We start from the raw sequence: 14,530 nt of genomic DNA on the forward strand, positions 1-14,530 counted from the left end.
AGACAAATGAGAAATAATGAGTTTAGTTCTTCTACGAGCCCCAGTTGTATTAATCAATGACTTTACTTATTATATTAAGATAACAACCTTATAATTGGAAATATTCATATTACAGATTACAATAAAAGTAACATCTTTGCCAAGACCCTAATATATGTGTATTAATAATGATTTATCTATTTGTTTAAAAAAACTGGATTTTAGATAATAAAAAAATAACATTTGCGCCAAGACACCAATATATGTGTTAATCACTCCTTAAGACTATATCTTCTTCACCAGCATACATAACTTAATCATTTATCTTCTTTATTTGGAGTTTGATGTCAAAAATAACTTAAATAGTTTTTAATTGATTTTCTTTTGTTTGTTAAAACTTAGGTAATATTGTTTAAAAAATGAATTAGTATTCTACAAATTATATTGAAATAGGTTTAGCGGCATATTAACAAGATGTTTTTTTTTTCTGTGTTAATATCACTTGGAAAAAGTGATCCAATAGCTTTGTACACTCGCACCTGACTCTCTCACACACATACACATACACACACATTTCGGTCGGTATTAAGTAATGGTTTGTTTAATTATCACAACTCCCACAAACATAATTTTAATTCAAAATCAAGATCTAAAGGCATAATATTCATTGGTATATCATCACTTATATCCTTTGTCAGGATAAGTATGCGTTTAATGCAGAAAAGTCTAATTATTTTGAGATTTTTTTTGATAAAGTCTTAAATCTTTTTTTTGAATAGAATAAACCTGATTGTTTAACATTTTGCCCAAATTAAGGAAAAAGTTTTTTATAATTGGAAAAGATAGATTATGTGATTTTCCGAAAATAACGAGACTTTTTTGTTCAAAAAAAAAAAGATTTATGAATTTATCAAAAAAAATTCCAAAATATTGAGACTTTTCAGTATAAAACTCGGGAAAGTATTTGTTCATTTAAGTATCACCACTCCCAAAGGCACAAGTGTAATACAAAATTTAGGTAAAAAATCTTGATATTTAATGATATATCATGACTTATATCCCTTATCAACTAATATTAATATTCCTCTCGTCGATGATTTGCGATCAAAAAGTGGTTTGAATACATATAAAAGGATTCACATATGTTGACGTGACTGTGTGTTTGATAAACAAAGTATTTATAACATTAAGAAAAGATAGACAAAAGCTAAGAAAACACATAAAAATACCTTACATATTTTACCATATTTATTGATAAAAATGAAATGCATCAATTTTCCCACTTCGTCCAACAATACTGAGTTGAAGTTACCCGCGGTACAACATTATTAATAGGCTGAAACTATTTTGTTTCATGCAAAATGGTTGCTACCTCTATCTTTATTTTCATTTCACTATTTAAACTTCACATTTTCTAAAGGTAAGTAACGCGGCCGATAGAAATATCATTTTATCTCGAAAGGGATAATTATTTGTTCAGGAGCCCAACATAATTATTTTTCAACAGCAACGGGAGAGAACTCTAGGTTGGTTGAAGAGGTGAGTGATGAAATTCTTTGAGACTGTTTGGCAATTATTGCAGCAGTGGAGGGGTTTTGGTCCAAGACAACTTGGTACCCGTCACCCCAGTTATCCATTCCTTCTGCCATGACTTGCCAAAAAGTTGTACCTGAACACGAACCCCGGTTTCTTGCACTTTCATAGGCCGTGTTGAATATCCCACCAAAGTACTCATCCCTTGCTTCTACGGTGTAACCTGAAGACCAAGAGGACTTGCCAAATTCTGCAATCAGTAAAGGTTTTCTCAAGATGGAATCACAATCCTCAATATGTGCATTAATCCATTTTTCAACAAATTTAGCTCGAGCTTCATCGCTAGCTCCCGGAACCCTAAGTCAAATATCGAAATATCCACATATGTTATTCAATAAAATTAAATAACATAAAAGATTGTTTTAGTTATAAATAAGAAACATGCATTTCATGAAACATTTTTAGGATGCTAACTACGTTCGGGTGTTGGCTAGCGTGACATGCAAAGTATATATACGAACAAAAGCATTGTGATGGAGTTTATATGTCGGTATAGACTCGATCATACCATTGGTCGGGATACAGATGGATTGTAGCAAAATCCACATTGTTGACGCCGTTGTTTGTAATGAAGTCGGTCCCTACTTCATAGCCCGGATTGTTTTGCTTCTTTTCAGGCATTGATTCCCCATAAAACCCTTCAAGTCCGATTTCGAGAAGATGGTTCTTATCAATGGACTTTATTTCGGCTGCCATTTCTACTATCCATTCCTGCACAAAGAAGAGATACCGATGGTTATAGGTTATGCACCATATAGTTTCATAAAAAACCAGTTTCCTCTATGTACTCCTATCATTTGAAAGTAAAAGATTTCCTTCTTTCTGGATAATTGATTCGGGCATTTTCTCATATGAACAACTTAACCGTGAGAAAACAGAGAAAACAAGAACCTGTAGAAATTTCCCTGATAGATCAGACTGGCAGCGGGGTTCGTTCATTAGCTCCCATGCAAAGATGGTGGAATCATCCTTGTAGTCAACCCCGGTGATTGAGTTGCGTCTCGTAAGAATGGTCTGTAGCAAAACAGTATTTGCAACATGTTCAAATTTTCTAACAAAATGCAAATACAGCTGTTGTAGAAAATTTTTGTGATATAATGGAAACATTGTTTCCCAAACATATATATACCTTCAAATGATTCTTATAATATCCTTTAACTACAACGTTGGTAAAGAACTCATCATCACTATTCAAGTATTGTCCTCCATGATCCCTTGCCCACTGAACATATTGTTTTTTACCTCCAAAATCATCCCAGTTATTAACCAAGCTGAGAATCAAGTGAATCCCATACTTTTTCGCTTCTGATATCACAAAATCCAATCCCTGGAATGAAAAGGTGTAGATGGTTATCACAAGTAACATAAAACAGAGGTGTTAAGTGTTTGTGATCTTGATTATTACTAACTTTTATTTCAATATGTCCGTGTCGATTTGTCGTATGGTTGATAAGAAATTACCTTTTAATGTTTACAGATCATGTTGAATAAAAAATAGAGACTAAAATAATAGATAAAGTTACCTTAAACATGTCCTCATTGTAAAAACCGGGAGAGGTTTGCAGGGGTTTGTTGCCACCATCACTAAAAGCCCAAGTCCTAACCAGGTTCATTCCTATCTTGGAAGATTCTTGAAATGCATCTGTGACCTTCACCCTTGTAGATGGATCAGAAGCCATACACATTAACCAGTAGGCGTTAAAGCCATTAAAATACAACGGCTTTCCATTAACCATGAAATGATGTGTCCTTGTCTCCACAAAACTATCGTTAATGGTTGACGGGTGGCATTTACCCTTGCAGTCTCCTTTTAGAACTGCATTTCCTTTTCCTGGCATGGTTAAAAAATCGCTAATCTTTAATAGTGGATATATGAAATAGGAAAGTTAGTAACCAATGTTTAGAGTAATGGATGGAAAGTAGTGTGTTTTCTCTTGTCCACTTAGCTCGTCGAGTATTTATATCGCATGTCTTGTTAAGAATCTAGTTGGAAGTGGGGACCTCATCATATTTATTATGTAACTTAACGATACATATGCATCATCATTCATAAGGAATGACAAGCGACTTTGCGATGCCCATGCACGGTGCCATACTTTTGGTTGTAAGACACACAAACATTTGTTACTCCAAATGGAAAAGCAAAAGAAAAAAATGATACTGCACTATTGTAGGTATGTTATGTTTGGATACTAGATCCTTGTGCATAATCTACCATTAAAAGATTAGCTTTTAGTCGAGTTCCAAACATAAAAAATATGTTGACCAAACGAATTGTATTTAGAGATTCGAAGATGGTACTAGATTCTTTTGAAATACTATAATATTTTGTTACTCCGAGACCACATGTGCTTGAAAAATAAATATATAAAAATAAAAAACAAAAAGCCCAAAATAAACGCACAAGTCATTGCTTGTGCATGAAAAACTAGGTACAATTTGATTTATTTATCTATTTATTTCCCCACTCCTCCAAACCATTTTGTTGTTTTTTCGGGTTCCTTTTTTCATACGTTGAAATCTAGCATGTGACTTTCTTACGTTTACACATCACCATTCATGGGACATTTTGTTTCTTTATTTGACTTCTTTCAACGTCATATAGCAAATATATATTAAATTTTATGTTCCATTTTCCTGTTGATTGTTTTTATCACGTGTGTTCTCCAAATGGAATTTGTATCAAAGTAGATGTTATGTATGTTGCACACATCACTTTTGCATTTGAATTTATATCGATGATATCATGTTTTGTTTTTATGTAGTTAATGTAATAACAAGTGGTTGAGTAGCATGGCATGTAGCAAGTGGATGTATTGTAATCTAAACATAACTCGCTTTGCTTGTGTACGAGGTGTTCCCTATGATAATAAAACAACGGATGTTTGGGGTTCCAAAACCTATCATAATAGGCAATGTAACTGCTTAGAAGGAAATTCGATAGATCTTAAACCAATACTTTTAGAAGACTAGTGAGGAAACACTCCCTTATCATTTTTTATGTGTTCGTGCATCGATACTAAGTAGTGTATGATTACTCATTAATTAAAGTTTATTCAGACTACACTTGTACACATTATCTATATTATAAATCTTTGGTGATAAATGCTAGATGTTTATAAAAATGACCCTCACCTTATATTTATTAATTTAATTGATATTAATCTTATTTATAAAGAAAATTATGAAAATTATAAATATAAAAATAAACATACAATTGTTAGGTTTAAGACTGCATGCCTAAGATAAACATTGCACCAAAATGTCTACCCAATATTGATAAAGTATATTTCAATGGTATGACTAAAACATAAGTTTACAGTCGTTTGCGGGCCTAAGGTTAACAATGCACCAAAATTTATTCCCAATATTGATAAAGGATATTTCAAAGGTACGACTAAACCTTAAGTTTATAGTTGCTGATATAACTTTGTGACTGAAAATAAAGTATGAATTTTTGAACTCCAATTAATTTGAGTTCCCTGTTATATAACATTGTAGACAAATGAGAAATAATGAGTTTAGTTCTTCTACGAGCCCCAGTTGTATTAATCAATGACTTTACTTATTATATTAAGATAACAACCTTATAATTGGAAATATTCATATTACAGATTACAATAAAAGTAACATCTTTGCCAAGACCCTAATATATGTGTATTAATAATGATTTATCTATTTGTTTAAAAAAACTGGATTTTAGATAATAAAAAAATAACATTTGCGCCAAGACACCAATATATGTGTTAATCACTCCTTAAGACTATATCTTCTTCACCAGCATACATAACTTAATCATTTATCTTCTTTATTTGGAGTTTGATGTCAAAAATAACTTAAATAGTTTTTAATTGATTTTCTTTTGTTTGTTAAAACTTAGGTAATATTGTTTAAAAAATGAATTAGTATTCTACAAATTATATTGAAATAGGTTTAGCGGCATATTAACAAGATGTTTTTTTTTTCTGTGTTAATATCACTTGGAAAAAGTGATCCAATAGCTTTGTACACTCGCACCTGACTCTCTCACACACATACACATACACACACATTTCGGTCGGTATTAAGTAATGGTTTGTTTAATTATCACAACTCCCACAAACATAATTTTAATTCAAAATCAAGATCTAAAGGCATAATATTCATTGGTATATCATCACTTATATCCTTTGTCAGGATAAGTATGCGTTTAATGCAGAAAAGTCTAATTATTTTGAGATTTTTTTTGATAAAGTCTTAAATCTTTTTTTTGAATAGAATAAACCTGATTGTTTAACATTTTGCCCAAATTAAGGAAAAAGTTTTTTATAATTGGAAAAGATAGATTATGTGATTTTCCGAAAATAACGAGACTTTTTTGTTCAAAAAAAAAAAGATTTATGAATTTATCAAAAAAAATTCCAAAATATTGAGACTTTTCAGTATAAAACTCGGGAAAGTATTTGTTCATTTAAGTATCACCACTCCCAAAGGCACAAGTGTAATACAAAATTTAGGTAAAAAATCTTGATATTTAATGATATATCATGACTTATATCCCTTATCAACTAATATTAATATTCCTCTCGTCGATGATTTGCGATCAAAAAGTGGTTTGAATACATATAAAAGGATTCACATATGTTGACGTGACTGTGTGTTTGATAAACAAAGTATTTATAACATTAAGAAAAGATAGACAAAAGCTAAGAAAACACATAAAAATACCTTACATATTTTACCATATTTATTGATAAAAATGAAATGCATCAATTTTCCCACTTCGTCCAACAATACTGAGTTGAAGTTACCCGCGGTACAACATTATTAATAGGCTGAAACTATTTTGTTTCATGCAAAATGGTTGCTACCTCTATCTTTATTTTCATTTCACTATTTAAACTTCACATTTTCTAAAGGTAAGTAACGCGGCCGATAGAAATATCATTTTATCTCGAAAGGGATAATTATTTGTTCAGGAGCCCAACATAATTATTTTTCAACAGCAACGGGAGAGAACTCTAGGTTGGTTGAAGAGGTGAGTGATGAAATTCTTTGAGACTGTTTGGCAATTATTGCAGCAGTGGAGGGGTTTTGGTCCAAGACAACTTGGTACCCGTCACCCCAGTTATCCATTCCTTCTGCCATGACTTGCCAAAAAGTTGTACCTGAACACGAACCCCGGTTTCTTGCACTTTCATAGGCCGTGTTGAATATCCCACCAAAGTACTCATCCCTTGCTTCTACGGTGTAACCTGAAGACCAAGAGGACTTGCCAAATTCTGCAATCAGTAAAGGTTTTCTCAAGATGGAATCACAATCCTCAATATGTGCATTAATCCATTTTTCAACAAATTTAGCTCGAGCTTCATCGCTAGCTCCCGGAACCCTAAGTCAAATATCGAAATATCCACATATGTTATTCAATAAAATTAAATAACATAAAAGATTGTTTTAGTTATAAATAAGAAACATGCATTTCATGAAACATTTTTAGGATGCTAACTACGTTCGGGTGTTGGCTAGCGTGACATGCAAAGTATATATACGAACAAAAGCATTGTGATGGAGTTTATATGTCGGTATAGACTCGATCATACCATTGGTCGGGATACAGATGGATTGTAGCAAAATCCACATTGTTGACGCCGTTGTTTGTAATGAAGTCGGTCCCTACTTCATAGCCCGGATTGTTTTGCTTCTTTTCAGGCATTGATTCCCCATAAAACCCTTCAAGTCCGATTTCGAGAAGATGGTTCTTATCAATGGACTTTATTTCGGCTGCCATTTCTACTATCCATTCCTGCACAAAGAAGAGATACCGATGGTTATAGGTTATGCACCATATAGTTTCATAAAAAACCAGTTTCCTCTATGTACTCCTATCATTTGAAAGTAAAAGATTTCCTTCTTTCTGGATAATTGATTCGGGCATTTTCTCATATGAACAACTTAACCGTGAGAAAACAGAGAAAACAAGAACCTGTAGAAATTTCCCTGATAGATCAGACTGGCAGCGGGGTTCGTTCATTAGCTCCCATGCAAAGATGGTGGAATCATCCTTGTAGTCAACCCCGGTGATTGAGTTGCGTCTCGTAAGAATGGTCTGTAGCAAAACAGTATTTGCAACATGTTCAAATTTTCTAACAAAATGCAAATACAGCTGTTGTAGAAAATTTTTGTGATATAATGGAAACATTGTTTCCCAAACATATATATACCTTCAAATGATTCTTATAATATCCTTTAACTACAACGTTGGTAAAGAACTCATCATCACTATTCAAGTATTGTCCTCCATGATCCCTTGCCCACTGAACATATTGTTTTTTACCTCCAAAATCATCCCAGTTATTAACCAAGCTGAGAATCAAGTGAATCCCATACTTTTTCGCTTCTGATATCACAAAATCCAATCCCTGGAATGAAAAGGTGTAGATGGTTATCACAAGTAACATAAAACAGAGGTGTTAAGTGTTTGTGATCTTGATTATTACTAACTTTTATTTCAATATGTCCGTGTCGATTTGTCGTATGGTTGATAAGAAATTACCTTTTAATGTTTACAGATCATGTTGAATAAAAAATAGAGACTAAAATAATAGATAAAGTTACCTTAAACATGTCCTCATTGTAAAAACCGGGAGAGGTTTGCAGGGGTTTGTTGCCACCATCACTAAAAGCCCAAGTCCTAACCAGGTTCATTCCTATCTTGGAAGATTCTTGAAATGCATCTGTGACCTTCACCCTTGTAGATGGATCAGAAGCCATACACATTAACCAGTAGGCGTTAAAGCCATTAAAATACAACGGCTTTCCATTAACCATGAAATGATGTGTCCTTGTCTCCACAAAACTATCGTTAATGGTTGACGGGTGGCATTTACCCTTGCAGTCTCCTTTTAGAACTGCATTTCCTTTTCCTGGCATGGTTAAAAAATCGCTAATCTTTAATAGTGGATATATGAAATAGGAAAGTTAGTAACCAATGTTTAGAGTAATGGATGGAAAGTAGTGTGTTTTCTCTTGTCCACTTAGCTCGTCGAGTATTTATATCGCATGTCTTGTTAAGAATCTAGTTGGAAGTGGGGACCTCATCATATTTATTATGTAACTTAACGATACATATGCATCATCATTCATAAGGAATGACAAGCGACTTTGCGATGCCCATGCACGGTGCCATACTTTTGGTTGTAAGACACACAAACATTTGTTACTCCAAATGGAAAAGCAAAAGAAAAAAATGATACTGCACTATTGTAGGTATGTTATGTTTGGATACTAGATCCTTGTGCATAATCTACCATTAAAAGATTAGCTTTTAGTCGAGTTCCAAACATAAAAAATATGTTGACCAAACGAATTGTATTTAGAGATTCGAAGATGGTACTAGATTCTTTTGAAATACTATAATATTTTGTTACTCCGAGACCACATGTGCTTGAAAAATAAATATATAAAAATAAAAAACAAAAAGCCCAAAATAAACGCACAAGTCATTGCTTGTGCATGAAAAACTAGGTACAATTTGATTTATTTATCTATTTATTTCCCCACTCCTCCAAACCATTTTGTTGTTTTTTCGGGTTCCTTTTTTCATACGTTGAAATCTAGCATGTGACTTTCTTACGTTTACACATCACCATTCATGGGACATTTTGTTTCTTTATTTGACTTCTTTCAACGTCATATAGCAAATATATATTAAATTTTATGTTCCATTTTCCTGTTGATTGTTTTTATCACGTGTGTTCTCCAAATGGAATTTGTATCAAAGTAGATGTTATGTATGTTGCACACATCACTTTTGCATTTGAATTTATATCGATGATATCATGTTTTGTTTTTATGTAGTTAATGTAATAACAAGTGGTTGAGTAGCATGGCATGTAGCAAGTGGATGTATTGTAATCTAAACATAACTCGCTTTGCTTGTGTACGAGGTGTTCCCTATGATAATAAAACAACGGATGTTTGGGGTTCCAAAACCTATCATAATAGGCAATGTAACTGCTTAGAAGGAAATTCGATAGATCTTAAACCAATACTTTTAGAAGACTAGTGAGGAAACACTCCCTTATCATTTTTTATGTGTTCGTGCATCGATACTAAGTAGTGTATGATTACTCATTAATTAAAGTTTATTCAGACTACACTTGTACACATTATCTATATTATAAATCTTTGGTGATAAATGCTAGATGTTTATAAAAATGACCCTCACCTTATATTTATTAATTTAATTGATATTAATCTTATTTATAAAGAAAATTATGAAAATTATAAATATAAAAATAAACATACAATTGTTAGGTTTAAGACTGCATGCCTAAGATAAACATTGCACCAAAATGTCTACCCAATATTGATAAAGTATATTTCAATGGTATGACTAAAACATAAGTTTACAGTCGTTTGCGGGCCTAAGGTTAACAATGCACCAAAATTTATTCCCAATATTGATAAAGGATATTTCAAAGGTACGACTAAACCTTAAGTTTATAGTTGCTGATATAACTTTGTGACTGAAAATAAAGTATGAATTTTTGAACTCCAATTAATTTGAGTTCCCTGTTATATAACATTGTAGACAAATGAGAAATAATGAGTTTAGTTCTTCTACGAGCCCCAGTTGTATTAATCAATGACTTTACTTATTATATTAAGATAACAACCTTATAATTGGAAATATTCATATTACAGATTACAATAAAAGTAACATCTTTGCCAAGACCCTAATATATGTGTATTAATAATGATTTATCTATTTGTTTAAAAAAACTGGATTTTAGATAATAAAAAAATAACATTTGCGCCAAGACACCAATATATGTGTTAATCACTCCTTAAGACTATATCTTCTTCACCAGCATACATAACTTAATCATTTATCTTCTTTATTTGGAGTTTGATGTCAAAAATAACTTAAATAGTTTTTAATTGATTTTCTTTTGTTTGTTAAAACTTAGGTAATATTGTTTAAAAAATGAATTAGTATTCTACAAATTATATTGAAATAGGTTTAGCGGCATATTAACAAGATGTTTTTTTTTTCTGTGTTAATATCACTTGGAAAAAGTGATCCAATAGCTTTGTACACTCGCACCTGACTCTCTCACACACATACACATACACACACATTTCGGTCGGTATTAAGTAATGGTTTGTTTAATTATCACAACTCCCACAAACATAATTTTAATTCAAAATCAAGATCTAAAGGCATAATATTCATTGGTATATCATCACTTATATCCTTTGTCAGGATAAGTATGCGTTTAATGCAGAAAAGTCTAATTATTTTGAGATTTTTTTTGATAAAGTCTTAAATCTTTTTTTTGAATAGAATAAACCTGATTGTTTAACATTTTGCCCAAATTAAGGAAAAAGTTTTTTATAATTGGAAAAGATAGATTATGTGATTTTCCGAAAATAACGAGACTTTTTTGTTCAAAAAAAAAAGATTTATGAATTTATCAAAAAAAATTCCAAAATATTGAGACTTTTCAGTATAAAACTCGGGAAAGTATTTGTTCATTTAAGTATCACCACTCCCAAAGGCACAAGTGTAATACAAAATTTAGGTAAAAAATCTTGATATTTAATGATATATCATGACTTATATCCCTTATCAACTAATATTAATATTCCTCTCGTCGATGATTTGCGATCAAAAAGTGGTTTGAATACATATAAAAGGATTCACATATGTTGACGTGACTGTGTGTTTGATAAACAAAGTATTTATAACATTAAGAAAAGATAGACAAAAGCTAAGAAAACACATAAAAATACCTTACATATTTTACCATATTTATTGATAAAAATGAAATGCATCAATTTTCCCACTTCGTCCAACAATACTGAGTTGAAGTTACCCGCGGTACAACATTATTAATAGGCTGAAACTATTTTGTTTCATGCAAAATGGTTGCTACCTCTATCTTTATTTTCATTTCACTATTTAAACTTCACATTTTCTAAAGGTAAGTAACGCGGCCGATAGAAATATCATTTTATCTCGAAAGGGATAATTATTTGTTCAGGAGCCCAACATAATTATTTTTCAACAGCAACGGGAGAGAACTCTAGGTTGGTTGAAGAGGTGAGTGATGAAATTCTTTGAGACTGTTTGGCAATTATTGCACCAGTGGAGGGGTTTTGGTCCAAGACAACTTGGTACCCGTCACCCCAGTTATCCATTCCTTCTGCCATGACTTGCCAAAAAGTTGTACCTGAACACGAACCCCGGTTTCTTGCACTTTCATAGGCCGTGTTGAATATCCCACCAAAGTACTCATCCCTTGCTTCTACGGTGTAACCTGAAGACCAAGAGGACTTGCCAAATTCTGCAATCAGTAAAGGTTTTCTCAAGATGGAATCACAATCCTCAATATGTGCATTAATCCATTTTTCAACAAATTTAGCTCGAGCTTCATCGCTAGCTCCCGGAACCCTAAGTCAAATATCGAAATATCCACATATGTTATTCAATAAAATTAAATAACATAAAAGATTGTTTTAGTTATAAATAAGAAACATGCATTTCATGAAACATTTTTAGGATGCTAACTACGTTCGGGTGTTGGCTAGCGTGACATGCAAAGTATATATACGAACAAAAGCATTGTGATGGAGTTTATATGTCGGTATAGACTCGATCATACCATTGGTCGGGATACAGATGGATTGTAGCAAAATCCACATTGTTGACGCCGTTGTTTGTAATGAAGTCGGTCCCTACTTCATAGCCCGGATTGTTTTGCTTCTTTTCAGGCATTGATTCCCCATAAAACCCTTCAAGTCCGATTTCGAGAAGATGGTTCTTATCAATGGACTTTATTTCGGCTGCCATTTCTACTATCCATTCCTGCACAAAGAAGAGATACCGATGGTTATAGGTTATGCACCATATAGTTTCATAAAAAACCAGTTTCCTCTATGTACTCCTATCATTTGAAAGTAAAAGATTTCCTTCTTTCTGGATAATTGATTCGGGCATTTTCTCATATGAACAACTTAACCGTGAGAAAACAGAGAAAACAAGAACCTGTAGAAATTTCCCTGATAGATCAGACTGGCAGCGGGGTTCGTTCATTAGCTCCCATGCAAAGATGGTGGAATCATCCTTGTAGTCAACCCCGGTGATTGAGTTGCGTCTCGTAAGAATGGTCTGTAGCAAAACAGTATTTGCAACATGTTCAAATTTTCTAACAAAATGCAAATACAGCTGTTGTAGAAAATTTTTGTGATATAATGGAAACATTGTTTCCCAAACATATATATACCTTCAAATGATTCTTATAATATCCTTTAACTACAACGTTGGTAAAGAACTCATCATCACTATTCAAGTATTGTCCTCCATGATCCCTTGCCCACTGAACATATTGTTTTTTACCTCCAAAATCATCCCAGTTATTAACCAAGCTGAGAATCAAGTGAATCCCATACTTTTTCGCTTCTGATATCACAAAATCCAATCCCTGGAATGAAAAGGTGTAGATGGTTATCACAAGTAACATAAAACAGAGGTGTTAAGTGTTTGTGATCTTGATTATTACTAACTTTTATTTCAATATGTCCGTGTCGATTTGTCGTATGGTTGATAAGAAATTACCTTTTAATGTTTACAGATCATGTTGAATAAAAAATAGAGACTAAAATAATAGATAAAGTTACCTTAAACATGTCCTCATTGTAAAAACCGGGAGAGGTTTGCAGGGGTTTGTTGCCACCATCACTAAAAGCCCAAGTCCTAACCAGGTTCATTCCTATCTTGGAAGATTCTTGAAATGCATCTGTGACCTTCACCCTTGTAGATGGATCAGAAGCCATACACATTAACCAGTAGGCGTTAAAGCCATTAAAATACAACGGCTTTCCATTAACCATGAAATGATGTGTCCTTGTCTCCACAAAACTATCGTTAATGGTTGACGGGTGGCATTTACCCTTGCAGTCTCCTTTTAGAACTGCATTTCCTTTTCCTGGCATGGTTAAAAAATCGCTAATCTTTAATAGTGGATATATGAAATAGGAAAGTTAGTAACCAATGTTTAGAGTTATGGATGGAAAGTAGTGTGTTTTCTCTTGTCCACTTAGCTCGTCGAGTATTTATATCGCATGTCTTGTTAAGAATCTAGTTGGAAGTGGGGACCTCATCATATTTATTATGTAACTTAACGATACATATGCATCATCATTCATAAGGAATGACAAGCGACTTTGCGATGCCCATGCACGGTGCCATACTTTTGGTTGTAAGACACACAAACATTTGTTACTCCAAATGGAAAAGCAAAAGAAAAAAATGATACTGCACTATTGTAGGTATGTTATGTTTGGATACTAGATCCTTGTGCATAATCTACCATTAAAAGATTAGCTTTTAGTCGAGTTCCAAACATAAAAAATATGTTGACCAAACGAATTGTATTTAGAGATTCGAAGATGGTACTAGATTCTTTTGAAATACTATAATATTTTGTTACTCCGAGACCACATGTGCTTGAAAAATAAATATATAAAAATAAAAAACAAAAAGCCCAAAATAAACGCACAAGTCATTGCTTGTGCATGAAAAACTAGGTACAATTTGATTTATTTATCTATTTATTTCCCCACTCCTCCAAACCATTTTGTTGTTTTTTCGGGTTCCTTTTTTCATACGTTGAAATCTAGCATGTGACTTTCTTACGTTTACGCATCACCATTCATGGGACATTTGGTTTCTTTATTTGACTTCTTTTAACGTCATGTAGCAAATATATATTAAATTTTATGTTCCATTTTTCTGTTGATAGTTTTTATCACGTGTATTCTCCAAATGGAATTTGTATCAAAGTAGATGTTATGTATGTTGCACACATCACTTTTGCATGTGAATTTATATTGATGATGTCATGTTTTGTTTTTATGTAGTTAATGTAATAACAAGTGGTTGAGTAGCATGGCATGTAGCAAGTGGATGTAT

The 14,530-nt window shown here is 32.7% G+C and overlaps 3 protein-coding genes across 3 annotated transcripts; all 3 read right to left on the reverse strand.

Moving 5' to 3' along the window:
- Window positions 1-1,472: 1,472 nt before the first annotated feature.
- Window positions 1,473-3,410, reverse strand: LOC145113914 (mannan endo-1,4-beta-mannosidase 4-like). The gene is made up of 5 exons (XM_079049955.1): window positions 3,096-3,410; window positions 2,702-2,899; window positions 2,464-2,586; window positions 2,081-2,283; window positions 1,473-1,869 (listed from the first exon to the last, which is right to left on the reverse strand). The coding sequence occupies exons 1-5, from the start codon at window positions 3,408-3,410 to the stop codon at window positions 1,473-1,475; spliced, it is 1,236 nt and encodes a 411-aa protein (XP_078906081.1).
- Window positions 3,411-6,543: 3,133 nt separating this feature from the next.
- LOC145113915 (mannan endo-1,4-beta-mannosidase 4-like) lies at window positions 6,544-8,481 on the reverse strand. Its single transcript, XM_079049956.1, has 5 exons — window positions 8,167-8,481; window positions 7,773-7,970; window positions 7,535-7,657; window positions 7,152-7,354; window positions 6,544-6,940 (listed from the first exon to the last, which is right to left on the reverse strand). Exons 1-5 carry the CDS (start codon window positions 8,479-8,481, stop codon window positions 6,544-6,546), a joined length of 1,236 nt encoding a protein of 411 aa, XP_078906082.1.
- Window positions 8,482-11,613: 3,132 nt separating this feature from the next.
- LOC145113916 (mannan endo-1,4-beta-mannosidase 4-like) lies at window positions 11,614-13,551 on the reverse strand. Its single transcript, XM_079049957.1, has 5 exons — window positions 13,237-13,551; window positions 12,843-13,040; window positions 12,605-12,727; window positions 12,222-12,424; window positions 11,614-12,010 (listed from the first exon to the last, which is right to left on the reverse strand). The coding sequence occupies exons 1-5, from the start codon at window positions 13,549-13,551 to the stop codon at window positions 11,614-11,616; spliced, it is 1,236 nt and encodes a 411-aa protein (XP_078906083.1).
- Window positions 13,552-14,530: the final 979 nt, after the last annotated feature.

This window comes from Lactuca virosa, chromosome 5 (genome assembly GCF_052849685.1).
Source record: "Lactuca virosa cultivar CGN04683 chromosome 5, Lactuca_virosa_CGN04683_v6, whole genome shotgun sequence".
Lineage (NCBI taxonomy): Eukaryota > Viridiplantae > Streptophyta > Magnoliopsida > Asterales > Asteraceae > Lactuca > Lactuca virosa.

What these genes read in the sequence shown, in the direction of transcription:
- LOC145113914 (XM_079049955.1), bottom strand. Translation starts at nt 3,410, where the DNA reads ATGCCAGGAAAAGGAAATGCAGTTCTAAAAGGAGACTGCAAGGGTAAA. An exon ending in ATTATAAGAATCATTTGAAG is followed by an intron (nt 2,587 to 2,701) that starts GTATATATATGT and finishes GTTTTGCTACAG; the next exon opens with ACCATTCTTACGAGACGCAA. An exon ending in TATCAGGGAAATTTCTACAG is followed by an intron (nt 2,284 to 2,463) that starts GTTCTTGTTTTC and finishes TTCTTTGTGCAG; the next exon opens with GAATGGATAGTAGAAATGGC.
- LOC145113915 (XM_079049956.1), bottom strand. Translation starts at nt 8,481, where the DNA reads ATGCCAGGAAAAGGAAATGCAGTTCTAAAAGGAGACTGCAAGGGTAAA. An exon ending in ATTATAAGAATCATTTGAAG is followed by an intron (nt 7,658 to 7,772) that starts GTATATATATGT and finishes GTTTTGCTACAG; the next exon opens with ACCATTCTTACGAGACGCAA. An exon ending in CATCTGTATCCCGACCAATG is followed by an intron (nt 6,941 to 7,151) that starts GTATGATCGAGT and finishes TATTTGACTTAG; the next exon opens with GGTTCCGGGAGCTAGCGATG.
- LOC145113916 (XM_079049957.1), bottom strand. Translation starts at nt 13,551, where the DNA reads ATGCCAGGAAAAGGAAATGCAGTTCTAAAAGGAGACTGCAAGGGTAAA. An exon ending in ACAATGAGGACATGTTTAAG is followed by an intron (nt 13,041 to 13,236) that starts GTAACTTTATCT and finishes TTTTCATTCCAG; the next exon opens with GGATTGGATTTTGTGATATC. An exon ending in TATCAGGGAAATTTCTACAG is followed by an intron (nt 12,425 to 12,604) that starts GTTCTTGTTTTC and finishes TTCTTTGTGCAG; the next exon opens with GAATGGATAGTAGAAATGGC.